Below are 22,499 nucleotides of genomic sequence, written 5' to 3'. Positions count from 1 at the left end.
AGAGCAGCTTGCTGTTACATGTTGATAGTAAACAGAGACTCTGACGTCACGTTCCGACTTGATCACATTGCACCTCGTAATTTTTTGCTGGTACTGCAACTCGTGCACGCGTCATGTTAATTTCTGAGAACTTGCTGAGAGGACACGTCAAATTAAGACTGGGAACGTATGTAAGCCATGATGTGTGCGTGTACATGTCCTAAGTGTGAAGTATAAACCGGCCGTAATACTCAACACTGTCACAATTTCTATCTAAGAACACAGAATTCTTTACACCAATGTGGTCCAAAACATTTCATTTGGAATTTGTGTTCAATAAGCAAAATACTAAATCATACTGTACTTAAAAAAATAAAATAAAAAAAAAAATAAAAATAAAAAAATGGTACTCATTATAAAGATAACTCCAATGCAGAGAGAAGTACGAGTTCACAAAGCCTTTAAATGTGTCACTAAAAATTCACACACTGGTCACTTAAAATGGATCATCCTTCAGTGATTGATGGCTGAACTGAAAAGATGAGGCTACAAATGAAGACATGCAGAAAGGTATGGAAAAAACATTGTGGTCAGAGGGTCTTCCTATGTGACCCAGAAACAGACTAGTAGCACCAGCCACAAAAATGTCTCAAGCTCCAAAATAAATGTTTCTAAATAAGACTTTTACAGCTCATAAAAATTAAGGACAAAGGATTATGATGACTAAGCTGAGTTTACTAAAACACATTTTAGAAATATATTAAAGAGCTGAGTAAGGTTACTACTTATTTCATTTCTGCAAAACAGTGTCATCTTCTGGAAATGAGGGGCAGTGCCCTATGTTTCTCAAATGTTGAGATGCATCATAAAATGCATTACCATACCCCAAATAAAGACCCCAAAGCTGCTGTCCTGTTCATCTCCGGACTTGTGAAGTGAGTTCCTCTACCATGTTCCACTCTTCAAACTTGTGCACACCATGACAGCCTGTAGAGAAATAAATGGCTAGAGCACAGGGAACACCTCAGCGGACACGTGTGTTCCTCTGTCAGTTTTCCAGTTGGGTTTCCTTGCACAGCCTCATGTGGATAATAGGCTGAAAAATGCTTTCATAAAAATCAGGTATAAAAGTGATAATTTATGCTTTGACTTGTTTTTATTCTTTTTGCAGTTATTTTGTCATTATCATGGCTTAAAGGTGATGCTGTAAGAACTACAGGGAACTGCTGGGGAACTACCTTTCCCAGCATTGAACTGGGTCTGTTCATTGAGCAAATACTGCCTGTTGGACATGTTGAAGAAACACCAACAGACACTGGGAAAATGTGAAGACTAGCTGTGAGCTGAACTGGGATCCCCAAATTTGTCAGGCAGCAGCACTAACCACTGCAGCACTCTTGCCTCCATTTAGAAATACAAAGTAGACTTTTTCAAGCAAACCAACTCTAACACTATCTGAAAAAATATGGTAGTGTAAAGATATATTAAATTATCAAAACATAGCATAAAATTACATAAAACTTACAGCAATATATTAAATTAAGATTTTCATCAGAGTCATTTCGTCCTATCTAAACCTAGCAGTGAGATTCATGCAACAGTCATGCCATCTACTGGTCATTTCCTTAAAACTGCAAAGCCTGTTGCACTTACCAATTGTGCTATTAAGTACTATTGGTTCAAATCTGCAGCCTGTTCACAGAATATTAATCCATGAACACCTTAACCAGCTTATCTAGTTCAGATTTATGTGGATTCTCCATTTATCCCAAAAGTATTTGGTGCGTAGTGGGTAACAGCTCCAGATGTGGTGCTAGTTCTTCAGTTATAGAAGGTTTCATTCGAACAGAAACTAACCGGGAAATACTTGACTAATTAACTTGCATTTAGAAATACCAGGAGCTTGTGTGCTCTGCATCTGTACCCTGAATGCCTGGCAACCCAAATGGCATTACATCCAATACTCACCCTACACCTTGCCTCTAGTGAGCACACATGCAAGCTCTATTGAGATTTTTCAGAGTAAATTAGACTGAGCTATGTGAGCTACAAGGCATTACCCACTGGGAGAAAGCCCAGGACACACTGGATTCTCTCTTTCGACTGGCCTCTGAGTTTATGAAAACTGAAAAATTGGTAAAGGTGGCATGGTCAGTCCTACAAGGCATGCTGTCATTATAACCGATTCCAGGAACAGCAGTGTAAACATGAAGTAGTTTATTTTGTATTTTGACTGAAAATCTGCTCAAGGTCAATACAGCAGAGGCAATCTATATGCCCAGGTCTATAGGTGCACACCCGTCTTCCTAAACACTATATTAGATGATCAATTTGTTAGTTACTTCCTTTTAAAAATATAGGAATTTATAAAAATGTAAATGTATGAAGAAACACATGCCAGTAGTCAAGGACTACAGTCAGCAGGACAGGCATACTAGTCAGTATTTAGTGGTGGTATTAACAGTACATTTCAAAAAACCTAACAGACTTTACTTTCAAAACACTACACAAAGAACCCACTTTATTATGTCTACCTGCTTTTCCAATCAGTTGTTTAGCTGTAATGCAAGATATTGCAGAATTATGAAGGGGTGTAGTTGCTGTTCAGTTAATTATTAAAAAAAAAAACAACATGTTTGATCAGAGTGACATTAACTGTGGTATGATTGTTGGTCTCAGACAGGGTGGTTTCCTTCCTTGGATGTTCATGTACTGTAGTCACTAGTGTTTACAGAAAGAGTCTATGTGACATGTTCCTTAACAAGAGGAAAACAACCTCATCGATTCAGGCAAAAGTTAAGGCTACTAATTCTCAAAAAACAGCTCTTTACAACAATTATATTCAGAAGGGCATCTCTGGATCCACAACACGATGGACCTTGAAGTATATTGGCTACCACAGCAGACTATCACATTAGGCACGTGACCTCTAAAACAGACAAACCAAATGTGTGATAAACAAGTCAGCAAGCACAAAATAAATCTATAAGGAATGCTTGCAGCGCCTCACTGCATCCTACCCAGCACTACATAAGCAGACCTAATAAAATAAAATCAAAACTAAAAATGTATCTTTGCTCAGCTTGTCCATCAGACATCTTATTTGCCCCTCTAGTGGTCATAAGTTGTAATACAAATATGTGAATATTTACTGTAGATTTCAAACTATGAATGGATGGAATCAATTAGTTTTTGATTTGATACAATTGTGTCAAAAAAAAAAAAAACAAAAAAAAAAACTCAACAGACCTTTCTTGCCTTAATTTCTGCATACTTTAAGTATTAGATTTGTAAACCAACCTAATCCAGTTTAAAGTAGCAGGAAGCTAAATGCTTCAGACAAAACAGTGCCGACCTCTAAATAATGCAATGTCATAAATAAATGGTAATATTAGCACACCAAATGTTTCATATTTTTTTAGGTTGTTTATAAAGAAAACAGTACAGACACCCATTTCTCCAATCAGCATCGTCTACATAGTAAAATCATAGTCTCAGACAACTTTGTTGCTAAAATATGTTTACAATGCAAAATCTTGACCAGGGTCTTGCAGAAGGTATTTCAAATAAACATTACGTTCAGACATTTGAAGTAATTACTGCTCACTTAAACAACAGCAGCAGAAACATATTACCTTTTCAAAAAATGTTTATTTTTATTAAGAGGAAGCCAAATCTTAACAAACAAGAAATTACAAAATTAACAAATGTTTCAGTTCCTGTGATGTTTCATCTTGGTTTACACTTGATAAGGCAATGTTTTTTCAGTCTTTTTGATGTTGCAACTCCCTTTTATCAGTGTCTTCTTGACCCATGGTTGTCCCCCTTGGTGAATCAATGGTGATCATCAAAGCATGGGTATGGGTGTTCTCCCTTGGTGAAATATATTATACTCTGCCACGATCCACTAACATATTAAAGAACAGGAACTCATGTACACAAAAATATACATATACAAATATAAAATATGTAAAGGATTAAATTCAGAGTAAAGTTATATAAAGATTTACAACAACAACCCTCAGTCATAAACATACAAATTAGCAGAAAATGACAAGTGTTTTCAAAATGCAGTTTTTTGTTTGTGTGCTTTCAGGTTATGAAACATTATATTACATTTCCAAGAGCTCTTTGGCTTTTTCAAGCTCTCTCTGCATACACTGCAAGTCGTTTTCAAAGGCTGCTTGCTCTTGAACACAGCGCTTTCGTTCTTCTTGTAGTAATCTGTGTTTAGACTCAAATTCCTGTGTAGAGCAGAAGGATGGATTAAAATGATGAACCATTATTATCCATTGTCATTGTGGATATTCAATGCAACATTTCTGAATATTAATTTTTACTTTGTGCCCTTTCATGATGCAATGTCTACTATTATTTAGTAAACAGCAGCAAAAAAGCAATTCAATCTACAAAGCCTAAATAACCCAGCTACTCATAATGGAATAGGACTATAGTTGTATTTTTTAGGTTTCTTGACATGTGGCCATGATTAAAAGGGACTACCAAAGCATTTGTATTGCACTGTTAAAGGTGGAATTCTTAGAAAAGTACACAACATATGAGAGCAAAGGTAACTCCTAAAAATGTTTTCATTAATCAAGAACAAGTCAGTGGTTCAAATATGGTTAGAAAGAGTTGGCACAAACATCATCCGCGTGGCAGAAAAATAAATCCTTAATCATTTCATTAATTACTCTTCACAGTAAAACTTTACTTATTATCTGCCATTAGTGATTTAAAGTATACTTCCATATTTGCATAATTTAAAACACAGACTGAATTCCATCTCTCTGTAACATTTACAATTTTATATAAATTTAGAGCATTTTTCACTTTCTTTACACAGAAAACAGGCTGTTTTAGATACTTGCAAAAACAATTGAAACAAAATACAAAAAACCCCAAAAAATCATGAAGTAAATGGTAAAATAACATAAAGCAAATTGAGGTAATGTAATTAAGGTACTTGCACTTCATAGAGGAGTAAAACCAAAAGTAAACAAATGGTTAACAAGTATAGGAAGCAAAACCTGTGAACTGCTAGACCACAAGGGACAGGATGTACAACGCCCCCAACATTAAAAAACACCAACAAAAAGCTGTTTAGAACTTAACCACAGCTATTTTAGCCAAATACTCCCCCTGCCTTATGTAATATGAATAACAAAAAGACTGTTAACAAGTAAAAACAATGCACACTGAATCACAACTATTCTGTGCATTCTTGATCAATTAAAAAAAAAAAAAAATCAAGTACTGGTACATCAGTAATCTTAATGTTCACATGACATGTACAAACATGCTACAGTCCTATTGATATTAGCAAAAACTATATTTCACCTTTGAAAGTAGGTTTGTTGTGCAATGCACATTTTAAATATAAAGGTATACAGCATAAAGCCTAATGAGTAAGGGGTAGGGAGTACAAGGACAGCTCTGCCATCATGTTGCCTACCTGTAGCTGTTTTCTATGTTCTGCAGCACTGCTAATGAAATTCTCCAGCTCTTGCTTCAAGTCTCTAACTGTGCTCTAAAAAACAAGAAAGAATTACACCTTAGAAAAATTCTAGGACAGCAGAAACTTTAAAACTCAAACAAAACATTATTTGCTGTGCATTACATACACAGTAAGCAGCATGATCTGTGAAGGCCTCAAAACTTTGTTTTATTAATTTCTGAACTTAAAATCATAGTAGTAATACCCTTATTATTTTTACTTTGTTGTTAAACAGTGTGGCAATATAAAAGCTATTCAGATGCTCAATATAAATGTTAATGACTTTGCATTTAATCTGGGAACATTATAATTCTTTGGAATTGTAAAATAGTAAATTTAAGTCTAAACCCAACCAACCAAAATCATTTTCTCCTAGTGAACTACAAGACACCAAATTTCAGCATCATGTTATTCAGCAAAGCATAAAAGTAAAGAAGTGTGAAGATTTCTATTTTTTTTTTAAATTATGCATCTGTTGTTATAAATGTATCTTTATTTTCATATTTGTTTAGCTTTTGTGAAATGGCAAATTTCCTTTTGAATGGTTTTACACATGTTAATACTATAGCCTTCCTACTTACAAATAAATACATAAATATAATAAGCTGCAAATAAATGTCTTCCATACTTGCAATTCTCAAGCGCTAGAACCTTGTACCTTGAAATTAACATTTTACTCCAAACACAAAAAAAAAAAAAAAACACAACTTCCAATTAGGTTAGCAAAATTCCACTTTCCTTGAGCAGTGTCATTAAGCTTGCCTAATATGAAGGTGAATGTGACATAAAATAATTCAAATGATTTTACTAACTCTTACGGCTCAAAATTAAAATAAGGCAGTTGTATACAAATAAACCTATAAGTCATAATTAAATAATGATTAAGCCAAACTTTACTTTCACCTTGGAAATAACTTTTACCGCAAGAGAAGATTAAGCAGACACACATAAATCGATACATTGCCTCCTTATGTTACAATTCACTAGGCTAAAATGATCCTAAGTACTCATTTTGTATAGTCAAATTAAGTTAAATAAATGAAATCCAAGACTATGACTTATTAGGTTTAAACAGTCATTATTGTCTCATGTACAGAGTACATATGCACAACTGTAATTTGCTATGTGTCTTAGGAAACATTTGACATTTACTAAACATTTAATTTTAAATAAAAATTTTCACTTCTTTCTCTGTGTTCTTGTTGAAGAACTTATTTAAAAGTAACCAATATGTAGAACTTATCCTTTGAGATTTCTTTTTTGTTTTTGAACTAAAAACTATCCAACTCCATCAGCTGTTATTTATTCTAATAGCTCTTCTTCAGAGTTTGTCTAACACTGCTATGTCATTTTTATACTATGGGTACAAAAACTGCATTTCAAAGAACTCATTGTCAGTGCATTATAAGCATAACCTCTCGTCTTATCCTGCACATAGCAGGTGCCTGTTCTGTATGCTTATTACAGACAGTGACAAGTCTACATGCACTCCATATCATTATGAAGAGCACTATATAGAGACACTATTGAGATTTTATATTATTTAATTAATCAGATGTTAATATGACTAGAAATGAGTCACTTTTTCCTCACTGACTCTGCCATTCTGGGTTGTCTCCAGCTTTATCTATGTGGAGTTTTTCACATTATGCAGTGTCAGTGAGGTTTCTCTATGTACATCGATTTCAACCTCTATTCTGATAATGTACATCTTATGGTCATAAGCCACTCTATAGTGGTCCAGTACTGCCATTGGTGAAGGAGCAGAAGTTATGAACTGCACCATTTTCTGTTGTCAGGTGACAAATGTGTTTATAGAGACTGCTTAGATTTTCTTAAGTTGGAGGTTTTGAGTTAAAGTAGGTACGGATTGCATTGCTTTACAAATTTGAATGTATGGAGAAAATGTTTACACACAAAACTAGAAAGGATGTACCATATATAGATGGGGTGGGACAAAACCTTACTGTACATTTTTTTTCTTTTCCAAAAGAACAAAATAGCATGAAAAACTAGAGTTTTGCTGTATTAAACTCCTTTCCAATATGCATTGCCTTTTTTTGGTATGCAGTTGCAATACGTTGGCAACATGTATTTCTATGATCATAATACTACATACAGTAGACAGCAAACACAAAGGTTACATTTAAATAATGTGATTTAACATGCCTTAATATAATAAAATCTCATTTTAAATAAAGAAGTACTTAAGTACATCTGATAATGAACGTGCCAAGACTTAAGTGATTCTGTCGACCAATGTAACAACATGTTTCCCACAAGATACTACCCATTACAAATACAGGTTAAATCCTGTTATAGCAAATACCGAAGTAACAAAATTTTCAGAATAACAAATTCTTTTTGTAGGCCAGACAAATGTTCATAGAACTTCATATTAAACAAATCTTGTTTTAACAAAATGTAAATCTCAGTATAAAGAGTGTTTTTTTGACCAAAAATGGCTGCCAAAGAAAATAATGTTATACAAAAAATTTAATGGTGCTCCTACACATTCCGCATCTAATGACTCATTTTCATTCTGTATTCATACCTATATTACTAATAAAAAAAGTTATACCTAACGTCTTGTTTTCATTCTGTATTTTCATACCTGTATTTCTATTAAAAAAAATGCCTTACATCTAACGTCTCCTTTTCAAATAAAATTCATTTTGCAGTTTAAGAAATGCTGTTTTGTTTATACAGGTATTGACAAGCTTGGGTCACAGAGTTGCACAAGAGACAGGAAGAGGAGTCCAGCAAAATACAGGTACTTTATCACAGTATAGAGAAGGAAGGGATAGTTTCAAGGCTTCATTCAGAATAAGAGCCGTTGGAAGCCACAGCATGGGCGATTGTCCTGCTTTTAGCTCCCATCTTCAGATTACAAGAACACCAGCGGCTCGGAATCAACGCTGTGGCAGACACGATCTGGAGAAGACAGATCAGGAGAGTGTGAGGAAGAGTAGATCAAAGCCTGGTGTTAAATGTGAAAACATTGTGCCACAAGCACAGTACGTGGTAACCTGGATCCTGCAGAGGACAACCAATTGATTTGCCCTTCCTTAATTTACTGTTGACCAGACGCAGCAGAGCAGCTACGGAGCTGTCCTTGCGCCGCTGCCGTTAGACATGGTGAATCACTGGCAGTATTGGTCACAATACTATATATATTTTTCCCATATTCATTATAACAAAATATTTTTTGATCCTGTGAGTATTGTTATAACGGGATTCCACCTGTATATACAGTAACACAAAATTTCATTAACAGTAGCATGCATCACGTATGTATGCACTAGAGCACCATCAATTATAACAAGCTTAAAATAAACCATACTTAAAAGAAATGACACACTTTTTGCAAGTCAGAAATTTTGTCTAAAGGACATCATCATATACGTTTTCATAACACACTATTCCAGAGTTACAGTGAAGCTTATTTTTGCTTGGCTAAACCTGTGCCTGTCTTTTGAAAACTTTATTACTACATGTAGCAAATTAAAAATGCACAAAATCAGCTATACTACATTAGACAATGTGCTAAGCCTGCTCTAAGTGAACAAAATGCAGAAATTGTGCTTACTGTTTTACCGAATAATTACTGCATTGCCCATTTTGGTAACATAAAAAAAAATGAGGCAATTAATTACAATTTATATACAGTGCACATTTTAAGAAAAGTGATAACTATAATAAAATGCTACCGTGTCACTGCAGTCCAACATTTCAAACGGCACATTCCAACAAGTTCATTCTGATGACTTCTATACCTTAAAGTACAATCTTTTGCATATTTATTGTCCAAAATAATTAACAGATTTGGACCAACTTGTTTTCAACATCACTTATAATTTGCCCCCAACTCCCTGTGTCTCCATGGTGAGAGAAATATCCCATCATCATATATTCTGCCCACATCCAGTACATCTAATTGACCTAATTAAATTTAAGTTACCGAAATAGAAGTTACCTAAATTTAGGTAATTTATCTAAATTATATTATAATGCAATAAATAAATTAACAATAAATAATAATAAATAATACATACACTTTATAGATTAATTATGCATAATTTAACTAGTTAGCCAAATTAACTTAAAATTACCCAGATGTCTTTGATACAATTGTTAAAACACCAGGGGCCTCATGTATAAACGGTGCGTACGCACAGAAATGTTGTGCAAGAACGTTTCCACATTCAAATTGCGATGTATAAAACCTAAACTTGCCGCAAAGCCACGCACATTTCCACGGTAGCTCATACTCTGTCGTATGCAAGTTCTGTGCTCGGTTTTGCAGACTGGTGACACCCAGCGTCAAAGCAATGCTACAGTTCCTGTGTGGTTTCCCTTTCTTTTTCAGATCCACATTCCCGACGCTGCTTTATACATACACTGAAATTAACCGCATATTGTTTATTAGTTTAATGCATCCGATTGTAATTAACCAGTCACAATATAATGGTCCACACAATGGTCAAACTATTCTAAATACAATAACTGCTTTAGCGTTGTTACTCTCACTGCACCTTCATCTTCTTTCTGCTGCTCCCATTAGGGGTTGCCACATCGGATCACTTTTTTCCATATTACTCTTACTGCACCACTCTGAGTATTTATATCACTGTATCCAAGTGTGAATCACAGCTGTACAGCAGCTGATCGGAAAGAGAATTATCGGTATAAAACATCAAGCACACACTGCCTTAGCCATTCGTTATTTGAAATGGTCTCATCCGATGCTTCACAGCCTTTCCTGTACAGACCTCGCGGTTCAGAAAGAGATTCGTCACAAGAGCTTTAAACGCACTCAAATCAGTCCATCAACTGCTCTTTGTAGATCTGTTTGTACTTATAAGTACAATCACCTCACTGAAAACTTGCAGTACAGTTATAATATTGCAGAACCTGAGCCACTTTATAAAGTGTGTATTTACATATGACAACGATATCATTTTTAAGATGAAATGCAGCAAAATATATTTATTATATTATTCAAATAAAATTTTAACTTTAACTACAAGGAACCGCAGCTCTAGCGAAGAGCTTGAGCTTCGTTCACGGTTTGTTCCTGCCACGCACTGTATTTTTGCTGTGGCTGGCGCGACACTGGAAGGATAGATGGATAGAATAATTAAATATTACAAATATATTTTAATGTTCCTTAAAAGTTTTGAAGAATCGTGTTCTAAGCTTACAGAGAGCTTAACGTCTATTACACAGCTGATTGTGTGGCGATTGGGTATTTGGAGAAAGAAAAGGAAGGACAGGAATTGGGGGTTAGTATGTTTTGAAAAATACAGTGCTTCTGTAATAAAGCATTTCATCGAAGGTTGCGCAATGGCGCAGCAAGCATCATGCGTAAGACATGAACAATCACTGTGCCACCGTGTTGCCATGTTTAATAACATGCTTTAACTTCTATCATCATGAAAATGATATGACGTACAGTGCACCCGGAAAGCATTCACAGCGCATCACTTTTTCCACATTTTGTTATGTTACAGCCTTATTCCAAAATGGATTAAATTCATTTTTTTTCCTCAGAATTCTACACACAACACCCCATAATGACAACGTGAAAAAAGTATACTTGAGGTTTTTGCAAATTTATTAAAAATAAAAAAACTGAGAAATCACATGTACATAAGTATTCACAGCCTTTGCTCAATACTTTGTCGATGCACCTTTGGCAGCAATTACAGCCTCAAGTCTTTTTGAATATGATGCCACAAGCTTGGCACACCTATCCTTGGCCAGTTTCGCCCATTCCCCCTTTGAAGCACTTCTCAAGCTCCATCAGGTTGGATGGGAAGCGTCGGTGCACAGCCATTTTAAGATCTCTCTAGAGATGTTCAATCGGATTTAAGTCTGGGCTCTGGTTGGGCCACTCAAGGACATTCACCGAGTTGCCCTGAAGCCACTCCTTTGATATCTTAGCTGTGTGCTTAGGGTCGTTGCCCTGCTGAAAGATGAACTGTCGCTCCAGTCTGGAGCAGGTTTTCATCCAGGATGTCTCTGTACATTGCTGCAGTCATCTTTCCCTTTATAGTCTCCCAGTTCCTGCCACTGAAAAACATCTCCACAGCATGATGTTGCCACCACCATGCTTCACTGTAGGGATGGTATTGGCCTGGTGATGAGCGGTGCCTGGTTTCCTTCAAACGTGACGCCTGGCATTCACACCAAAGAGTTCAATCTTTGTCTCATCAGACCAGAGAATTTTGTTTCTCATGGTTTGAGAGTCCTTCAGGTGCCTTTTGGCAAACTCCAGGCGGGCTGCCATGTGCCTTTTACTAAGGAGTGGCTTCCATCTGGCCACTCTACCATACAGGCCTGATTGGTGGATTGCTGCAGAGATGGTTGTCCGTCTGGAAGGTTCTCCTCTCTCCACAGAGGACCTCTGGAGCTCTGACAGAGTGACCATCGGGTTCTTGGTCACCTCCCTGACTAAGGCACTTCTCCCCCAATCGCTCAGTTTAGATGGCCGGCCAGCTCTAGGAAGAGTCCTGGGGCCTCATGCATAAACGGTGCGTACGCACAGAAATGTTGCGTAAGAATGTTTCCACGCTCAAATCGCGATGTATAAAACCTACACTTGGCATAAAGCCACACACTTTTCCACGGTAACTCATACGTTGTTGTACACAAGTTCTCCGCTCGGTTTTGCAGACTGGCAGCATCCAGCAACAAAGCAGTGCTACTGTTCCTGTGTGGTTACTCTTTATTTTCCTGACGCGGCTATATAAATACACTGAAACTAACCGCATATTGTTTATTAGTGTAATGCATCTGATTGTAATTAACTTATAACAATATAATGGTCCAGGGAATAGCCATAGTATTCCAAATACCATAACTGCTTTAGCGTTGTTACTCTCACTGCACCTTCAACTTCTTTCAGCTGCTCCCATTAGGGGTTGCCACAGCGGATCATCTTTTTCCATATTACTCTCACTGCACCACTCAGAGTATTTATATCACTGCATCTGAGTGGGGAATCACAGCAGCAGCTGATCGGAAAGAGAATTATCGGTATACAGTTTCAAGCACATGCAATCTCAGCCACGGCAAAATGTTTCAAAGCCTTTCCTGTACGGACCTCATGGTTTAGAAACAGTTTCATCCCAAGAACTTTAAACGCAGTCAATCAATTGCTCCTTGTAGAACTGTTTGTACTTATAAGCACAATTACCTCACTGTAAATGTGCACTACAGTTATAATATTACATAACCTGAGCCACTTTATAAAGCGCGTATTTACATATGATGACGATATCATTTTTAAGATGAAGTACAGCAAAATATGTTTATTATAGTATAAAGATAAAACTTTAACTTCATTTAAATAATCTATATTCTTCACTGGGACTGGCATGAAGGATAGAATAATTAAACATGTACTACGAAGATAGTTCAATGTTCCTTAAACGTTCTGAAGAATCGATGCTCTAAGCTTACAGATGGCTTAACGTCTATTACAGAGCTGATTGTGTGGCGATCAGTTACTTGGAGAAAGAAAAGCAAGGACTGCAGGGGCGGCCATGCCAATATATATTGAATATAAAACAGAAAGAGAAAATAACGACACAGCTAAAAACGCGGCGGAAAATTTCGACAAATGTTAAACGCTTGTGTCATGAGCACGAGGCGGCTATGCAGTGTCCGCAACAGACGTGGCCATCCACCGTGAATAAGATACTATATTGACATTGGCAGGCAAGGGGGCCACCGATTCTTTCTCTGCCCAGGGCTGCCACAAGCCTAGAGCCGCCCACGAGTACTGCTGCAATAAATAATTTCATCGAAGGTCGCACACAATCACTGCGCCGTGAAACTCATGTTTAATAACATGCTTTAACTCCTATCATCATGAAAATGATATCACATATATACAGTATCTCAGTATTTTAGTTATTCAGAGAGCTGTAATATCACGAATGTAATGGATTCTGTGTCCAGTCGGAAGAAGAGAGCCATTTTAAGAAGCAAGTAGTGATTCACATGCATAGAGCACATAGAAGATCACATACACAACAAAGCATTAAACATGCTACTTTAATTACGATGTGATTTGAGAAACTGGTTAATTAAACGATTTTAAGATGAAGTTTATGATGTTCAGCTTTAATGACAAAATAAACAACATGATTAAAGTGGAAATTTGAGTGGAAAGATTAAAGTGGAAAGACTGAAGTTGACATTTCATGCTTTTTCCCCCACTGTGTGCCTTTTTTTTCTCTGTACCCTAATAAGCTTTCATATGACACTTAGACGGTGGGCTACGACTCGCCTTTTCACGGTGACTTTGATATCTGACAACTTCTTTTTTATTTCCGGCACTGTGCGACTTTGTGAACTTGAGCTTTCAAGTTTCTCCAACACGCTATGTCACTCGCTCAACTTCCTTTTGTTGATTATACCACAGTTTAAATAAACAAATAGTATGTTTTTCCATTGCCTCCACTTGGTATTCGCTGAAATTCTTATAATTTTCCCCCGTGCTTTTCCCATTGTCTTTTCACAGAAGGCTGATTAAGGCTTAAGGGCGATTTATATTGATTTGCATATTCAAAGAGGCGTAATTCTGGGAGAGTTGGGGTGGGACAGAAGGCGCGTGCGCAAGCGTTATTTTTCAAGCTGACCGGGATTTATGAAGCGGAAGAACGCGGAAGTTGCAGTACGCACAGATTCCTGCATCTGGATTTTTCTGTACGTAAGAACATTTTGGCTTTTGTGCTTACGTCATGTTATAGTGCGAATTCTACGCACGCCATTATGCATGATGCCCCTGGTGGTTTCGAACTTCTTCCACTTATGGATGATGGAGGCCACTTTGCTCAATGGGACCTTCAAAGCAGTAGAAATTTTTCTGTAACCTTCCCCAGATTTGTGCCTCGAGACAATCCTGTCTCGGAGGTCTACAGACAATTCCTTTGACTTCATGCTTGGTTTTTGCTCTGACATGAACTGTCAACCGTGGGACCTTATATAGACAGGTGTGTGCCTTTCCAAATCATGTCCAATCAACTGAATTTACCACAGGTGGACTCCAATTAAGCTGCAGAAACATCTTAAGGATGATCAGGGGAAACAGGATGCACCTGAGCTCAATTTTGAGCTTCATGGCAAAGGCTGTGAATACTTATGTACATGTGATTTCTCAATTTGTTTATTTTTAATAAATTTGCTAAAAATCTCAAGTAAATTTTTTTCATGTTGTCATTATGGGGAGTTGTGTGTAGAATTCTAAGGAAAAAATGAATTTAATCCATTTTGGAATAATGCTGTAACATAACAAAATGTGGAAAAAGTGATGCGCTGTGAATACTTTCCGGATGCACTGTATACATCTCAGTATTTTAAATAGTCAGAGAGCTGTAATATTATGAATGTAATGGATTCTGTGTCCTGTCAGAGGAAGAGAAAGCCCAGAAGCACGTAGTGATTCACGCACATAGAAGATCAAATACAAAGCAAAGCATCCAATGTGCTACTTTAGTTACGATGGGATTTGAGAACCTAGTGAATTAAACGATTTTAAGATGAAGTTTATGATTTTCAACTTTATTGACAAAATAAACTATGTGATTAAAGTGGACATTTCGAGATTAAAGTTGCCATTTCATGCTTTTTTCACACTGTGCCTTTTTTTTTCTCTGTACCCTATTAAGCTTTCATATGACACTGGGACGGTGGGCTACAACTCGCCTCTTTACAGCAACTTTGATATGTGACAACTTCTTTTTTATTTCAGGCACTCTGTGACTTTATAAACTTGAGCTTTCGAATTTCTCCGACATGCTAGGTCACTCGACCAACTTCCTTTTGTTGTTTATACCACTGTTTAAACAAACAAATAGTACGTTTTTCTTTGCCTCCACTTGGTATTCGGTGAAATTCTTCTGTTTTCCCTCGTACTTTTGCCATTGCCTTTTCACAGAACACTGAGCTTAAGGGTTATTAATATTGATTTACAAATTCAAAGAGGCGTAATTCTGGGAAGAGTTGGGGTGGGGCAGCAGGCATGTGCACATGCGTTAATTTCCACGCTGACCGGCATTTATGAAGTGGAAGAACGTGGAAGTTGGCAAACTAACATATTTATGCATCTGGATTTTTTTGTGCGTAACTACATTTAAGCTTTTGTGCTTACGTCATGTTATAGTGTGAATTCTACGCACGCCGTTATGCATGAGGCCCCAGGTCTACTAACTATAAGCCATAGAAGTACCTAGCAAAATCTTAATTGAATAAGGTGCTCTCTCACATGCAAGCTATGTTTTTAAATATGCTTTAAAATGCAAACTACTGATGTCTTCAAATGAATGAGATTATAGACTGAGATTGGCCAAACTCTGGAATTAACCAGTTAACTGTATTTTAACATAGAAACCAATAACATAAGCTGGTATGGTTCTTAGTATTAAACCTTCTTTGAAAAAGATGTCAACCTAAATTATTTTGTGCATAATAAATCAAAGCTATATTGTGATAGTGGACAACTACACTTTAAGAGTCATTGAAAGCAAATAACATACAGCTGAGAAATAGGAATAAGTAGTAGGACAAGACCATGACATGTGAATTAAAGGTACTATGAATATTAAATGTACAAGTAAAACAGAAAGGACTAGAGGCAATCCCCATGGGGCATCAATAATGAGGAGTTAAATACAACTTATGAAAATTGAGTGATGCTGTTATTTTGAGTTTCTAGAATAAAGCTTGGTGTTACAGCCTAACAAAAGGTGTAGAAATCTCTAGACTTGATTTTACCCAGACAGGAATGATGGGGAAACAGCAATTAAGAAAAACAGGACAGAGATGAATTTACTAATGAGAGTCAAAGATTAAAGTAATAAATTAAAATCATGAATAGGTAGCACAGCTAATAAAGACAGCATGTGATAATTAAAATAAATAAAAAAAAATAAAAACACCATTCCTTTCATTCAGTTGCTGGAATTTATAAAAACTGTAATAATTAATAAAATATTTGCTTACCATTGTCTTTTTTCTAGTTTCTTCGTGGTCTTTTACAGATTCCAGAGTCTTTCCTGTAAAAACTAATTTTTAGGGGGGTATTAACTTGATTACTGTTTTCAGGTCTAAATATTGCTAAATTCACAAAATAAATTCAAATCATGAAAAACAGAGTTGCAGACTACATGAAATTAAACAAACAATATTTTATATCTATTGTGAAACATACTATACTGTACATCAAATGCAATATACAGCAAATGAAGGGGTGGATTAGTAAAGTGCAGTTCAGATGGTGTTAGTCGAAGTTTTTTTTTAGTATTTGAATATATTGTTTTTGATTCATGTACAGTATGTCTAATCATTTTACTCTGACGATGATACCTGAATAGTTGTTGAAAGCTGAGGAATAAGACTATTTTATAATACGTGATTCATTGAATTTCTATCTATAAATATGCACATCTTATCACAAACCTTTGCTTCTACAGTATATATTAAGCCTGGGAAAGGCAACAGGTTAATTTTTGTGATTAATATGGCCTATTTAATTTGATAAAAAAAAAATTAAAATATTGTTGCATCCAGGGCTTGCAACGAGGCAAATGACTAAGGGTTTTTTTTTTTTTAATATTACTAAAGAATTACATACACATCCAGTTCCATATTTATAAACTATCTTTAAAACAATTTATGAAATAAAATTTTTATTTAAAGGTTTAATATTTCATATTATGCAGTTCACAACAATATGCCACGCAATACACAGCACAGGTTTTTTTTTTTTTTTTTACTTATTCATACTGACATATGCAGGGGAGAGGGAGAAAAGGGGGTTTATGGCAGTCCTGGTGCAATGCTAGAGAAAAGTTGCGAAGTTAAAATTGCACACCAGCTGCTTTATTTGCCTGCTCATACAGGGGGTCCTCTTTCTGCCTCACTCCACTGACCTGGGGTCAGAGGTAACTCATATGCCCACTATCGCTCGGCTCAGTGAGAGTCACTTGCCAACAAGCACCCTGGCAGATGGACCCTGACACGTCTCCTGCCTGCTAAAAGTGCTCTCTAAGTGCCGTGTCTGGAAAACAGCGATCACACATCCTATTGTTGGAGGAAGAAGAATTGTGAAGATGATGTTGGGGCTCAATAAAAACCCTTTATTTGAGTATAAGTGTTTTTGGGCATTACTCTATCTAATGTTTGGTAGGCTACAAGGGTCACAATGTATAAACAGTCAATGAACTGTAATACAAATTCTACTGTACATGTACAAGAAAATTTGTCTTCAATTATAAAATTGTTCAGAGATTTGCAGATTCAGTGTTTTGAATGTTTTAATATACTTTAAGTTAATTAACTTCCTAAATATTTGTACATTTTAAAGCAGACTAAAGTGGGAATTAAATTTAAAAATAACAAAATATAACTTTGCATTTAAGCATTTAATGTAATCGATTATTTACTACAAAGTGTCCTTTTAAAGTTAACAGGTTTATTAGATCCAAGTATAAATATTTAAATCACCCATTTATAAAAAACACAGTTAAGAAACTAAAATGACATTTATTGCTCTGCTTTGGAGTAATATCACCAATAAATTGAGCAAAACAAACAAGATTACAGAATGCTTTTATTTTTTTAAAAACACAAAAGTGATTGAAGAAAATGGCTTACCAAGGGATGTCATAAACTACACATATCATCAATTTGTAATAGTGCTTACCTGGGTCTATATTATTTTTTCCCAAAAAGATCATGCTGGTTTCAAGATTCATCTGAAGCTTTTCAATATCACACACCAGTTGGGAATTTCTGTCTGATAATTGATTAATATTTTCCTAGTGGAGAGGAGAAAAAAAAACAAAACAAAAAAAAAAAAACACATACAGTAGTTGTATTAAATATAGTAACTGGAAGAAATAATTTTGCTTTAACAACTTGCTCTACCTTTGCCTCAGAAAGATCATTATTTAGCTTTTGATTTTCTGTCTTGAGTCTTAGAAGTTCTACTTCAGCTATAGATCTGGGAAAATAAAATGCTTCTCATAATTACAAACTGTCATATTGTTTCATTTCATCTGTAATGCACTTATCTGAAACAATTCAAATTTACCATTTGTCTAACAAATATATATATATTCTCACACATTGATACAATTCATTGAGATAGGCAGTTAAACGCTGCTTGAAAGCAAAAATACATGCACTTATAGATTTTAATAATTTTTAATCGTTTAATTGTACCACTGCTTTTCCTGCTGTTAAAATATACATTTTCTATTTTTACAGTTTTATTAATATTTTCAAACAACAGTGTACCAGCTAGACATTCCTAACTCTTTAGATGTAATTATATATGCATTACTTAGTCCTTACCAAACAACATACTAATATGACACACGCAAGCAAATAATAAACACAGCACAAATCCGCAATTCTTTCACACGTTAATTTTTATCAATAAGATAGAAGACTGATCTATACTAATAAAAGGCAAAGCCCTCACTCACTCACTCACTCATCACTAATTCTCCAACTTCCCGTGTAGGTAGAAGGCTGAAATTTGGCAGGCTCATTCCTTACAGCTTACTTACAAAAGTTAAGCAGGTTTCATTTCGAAATTCTACACGTAACGGTCATAACGGTCAACAACGTCCACCATGTTGAACTTTCTTATTTACGGCCCCATCTTCACGAAATTTGGTAGGTGGCTTCCCTTAGCTAACCGAAACCAATGTACGTACTTATTTCGGTGGTATGATGCCACTGTCAGCCGCCATATTGAATTTTCCAACATCACTAATTCTCCAACTTCCCGTGTAGGTAGAAGGCTGAAATTTGGTAGGCTCATTCCTTACAGCTTACTTACAAAAGTTAAGCAGGTTTCATTTCGAAATTCTACGCGTAACGGTCATAACGGTCGACAACGTCCACCATGTTGAACTTTCTTATTTATGGCCCCATCTTCACGAAATTTGGTAGGCGGCTTCCCTGCGCAAACCTAAACCGATGTACGTACTTATTTCGTTGATATGAAGCCAGTGTCGGCCGCCATATTGAATTTTCCAACATCACCAATTTTCAAACTTCCCGTGTAGGTAGAAGGCTGACCCCATCTTCACGAAATTTGGTAGGTGGCCTCCCGGCGCTAGCCAAAACCGATGTACGTAATTATTTCGGTGGTATGACGCCATTGTCAGCCGCCATATTGAATTTTCCAACATCACTAATTCTCCAACTTCCCGTATAGGTAGAAGGCTGAAATTTGCAAGGCTCATTCCCTACAGCTTACTTACAAAAGTTAAGCAGGTTTCATTTCGAAATTCTACGTGTAACGGTCATAACGGTCAACAACGTCCACCATGTTGAACTTTCTTATTTACGGCCCCATCTTCACGAAATTTGGTAGGTGGCTTCCCTTAGCTAACCGAAACCAATGTACGTACTTATTTCGGTGGTATGACGCCACTGTCAGCCGCCATATTGAATTTTCCAACATCACTAATTCTCCAACTTCCCGTGTAGGTAGAAGGCTGAAATTTGCAAGGCTCATTCCTTACAGCTTACTTACAAAAGTTAAGCAGGTTTCATTTCGAAATTCTACGCGTAATGGTCATAACGGTCAACAACGGCCGCCATGTTGAACTTTCTTATTTATGGCCCCATCTTCTCGAAATTTGGTAGGCGGCTTCCCTGCACTAACCAAAACCAATGTACGTACTTATTTCGGTGGTATGATGCCACTGTCGGCCACCATATTGAACTTTTCAACAGTCTTTGTTGCTTATGGGCCCATCTTCAAGAAATTCTATCGATCAAAGAACTGTCACTTACCGAGTGGTTTCCATGCTCGGAGATACCACCTACCTTTTCCATTCTCTTTGTTACATATTGCACGGCCATATCAGGCTCACTCTTGATATCTGGAGGAACATTGTGTCTTATGTATTAAATGACTGGGACATGTTCAAGGTGTGGACTGATGACGTTACAGGAGATAATTATACTACACAGGAGCACTAGAAGAGTGAAATGCTTAAGCCCTTCACCTATGCATCTGCATGTGAGTTGATGACTGCCGCTGAATTTTTCGGTTGTCTCTTTCAAGTGTACCGAAATGGCCAAATATTTTATACGTTTCGACAACCGCCAATGCCTCTTAAACATCTTAGATTCACAGGTTACGATTTCAGTAGTGGACACTTTGATGTTTATGAATGTTTAAACTCTCAAAAGCTGGATGTGAAGTTATCAATGAAACTGGTTGTATACTTACAACGCTTGACAGATGCCGAATGTCTCTTCAACACAAGTCCTACAAATACTGTCGTAATTGAAACAAACCATGAAACTCAAACCGATTATGACAGCAGCAATCCAAGCTGTGAGATTTGAAACAAGATTACTGTTCACATCCAACTGTACGTTGAATGTTCAAGAGTAAGCTCAGCACACAGCTTGGTCATATTACAACAGGAGGGCCGAACTCAAAATGTGGTATACAAAGAGATCCAAAACAAATAATTATTGGTATATTGTCCCACAGTTTTAAAAGGTTTAATTTTCTTCTTAATAAAAATTTTAATGCAGTACTTCGCCGCTGCGAAGCGCGGGTATTTTGCTAGTTTACTTATAAACTTGTTAAGCACAACAGACACATTTTGTTGTTAGGCTAACAAATATATTGCTTACTATGCAGCATCTTCAAATTCTTCTTTATCTCTACTTTTTCTAATTGAAAATATAAGCTCTTGTACTTAACACACGTTTGCTCACTGCCCAAACTCAGACAAACAGTGTTTGTTATAATTAAATGACAAAATACTGTAGAAAGGTTTCTCACTCCAGTTTCTTTCAAATTCACAACAACAAAAAAAAAAAAAGACGTAATATCTTGCGTAAAGGTGTGCTACAACTAAATTACCATAAAGCTTTAAAAAAGCAGATGCTGAAAAAATCATTTTTTGTGATTGGCCGATCACCAATTGAGTTTTTTTTGTAGTGCAAAATCTGCTGATTTAGATCACTGGCCAATTGATCGGAGCATCACTAGTTTATGCTGACAGGTGGACCAAGGAATGAGCCTGACTGCACAAGGCTATTCTAAACATATACTGATAAAGATGATGTGATGACTTAGGAAATATTCTTCTACCCCATGATGGAAGTTTCTGATACTGCAAGAACCATATTTGAAGGAGACAGAATACATGAAAACTGCTGCTAAGTAGTGGCACTTCTTTATAGCCATTTCTTATCCAACAGATCATAAACCAAAATTATCTGACAATGGTTCCAGTATTATCAGTGTGACTTTAGCCTAACAAACATCTGCCAAACTGCCTGTACAAACACATACATAAACAGTAATCGAGGTACATAAATGACTTACTCTTTGATGGGATTTCCCAGCTTTCTCCTGCAAAAGAGCATACATTATTTGTTGAAAACAAAATGTTCAAAGTACAATTTAATATGATAATAGAACCCTTTTGTTATTAAGTGTGTTATTGTCATAAATAAAAAAATTGAAACAGAAACACCTTTTCAATTACAAACTAGTTTATCTTTAATACTATACTCAGCAAAAAAAGAAACGTCCTCTGACTTTCAACTGTTTTTACTTTCAGTAAACTTAATGTGTAAATATTTGTATGAACACTAAGAGTCAACACCATAAGACATAAACTAAAAATGTTTCACAATGTGTCCCTGAATGAAGGGAGGCTCAAAATCAAAAGTACCAGTCAGTATCTGGTGTGGCCACCAGCTGCTTGAAGTACTGCAGTGCATCTCCTCCTCATGGACTGGACCAGATTTGTCAATTCTTGCTGTGAGATGTTACCCCACTCTTCCACCAAGGCACCTGCAAGTTCCTGGACATTTCTGGGGGTAATGGCCCTAGCCCTCACCCTGCGATCCAACAGGTCCCAGACGTGCTCAATGGGATTGAGATCCGGGCTCTTCCACTGCGAGGATGATCAGCTGTCCTTCCTGTCTCCCTGTAGCGCTCTCTTAGGCGTCTCACAGT

General features: G+C 36.4%; 1 protein-coding gene across 3 annotated transcripts in view; it reads right to left on the bottom strand.

Moving 5' to 3' along the window:
* Positions 1–3,610: 3,610 nt before the first annotated feature.
* Positions 3,611–22,499, bottom strand: part of LOC120518454 — a 29,536-nt gene continuing 10,647 nt past the window's right edge. For 2 of the 3 annotated variants that reach the window (XM_039741247.1, XM_039741246.1), the window contains 6 exons: positions 21,861–21,887; positions 18,416–18,491; positions 18,192–18,306; positions 16,490–16,551; positions 5,435–5,509; positions 3,611–4,223 (listed from right to left, as the gene is read on the bottom strand). In XM_039741247.1, the coding sequence (XP_039597181.1) occupies positions 4,092–4,223; positions 5,435–5,509; positions 16,490–16,551; positions 18,192–18,306; positions 18,416–18,491; positions 21,861–21,887 (487 nt within the window). In that variant the 3' untranslated portion in view covers positions 3,611–4,091. Of the gene's footprint in view, positions 4,224–5,434; positions 5,510–8,112; positions 8,411–16,489; positions 16,552–18,191; positions 18,307–18,415; positions 18,492–21,860; positions 21,888–22,499 lie in introns of those variants that run through there. The other variant, XM_039741248.1, reaches the window with a different exon arrangement.

This window comes from Polypterus senegalus, chromosome 18 (assembly GCF_016835505.1).
Source record: "Polypterus senegalus isolate Bchr_013 chromosome 18, ASM1683550v1, whole genome shotgun sequence".
NCBI classification, from domain to species: Eukaryota; Metazoa; Chordata; class Cladistia; order Polypteriformes; family Polypteridae; genus Polypterus; species Polypterus senegalus.
Note: the sequence above shows the minus strand (reverse complement) of the source record. Positions and strands in the feature narration are given on the sequence as shown.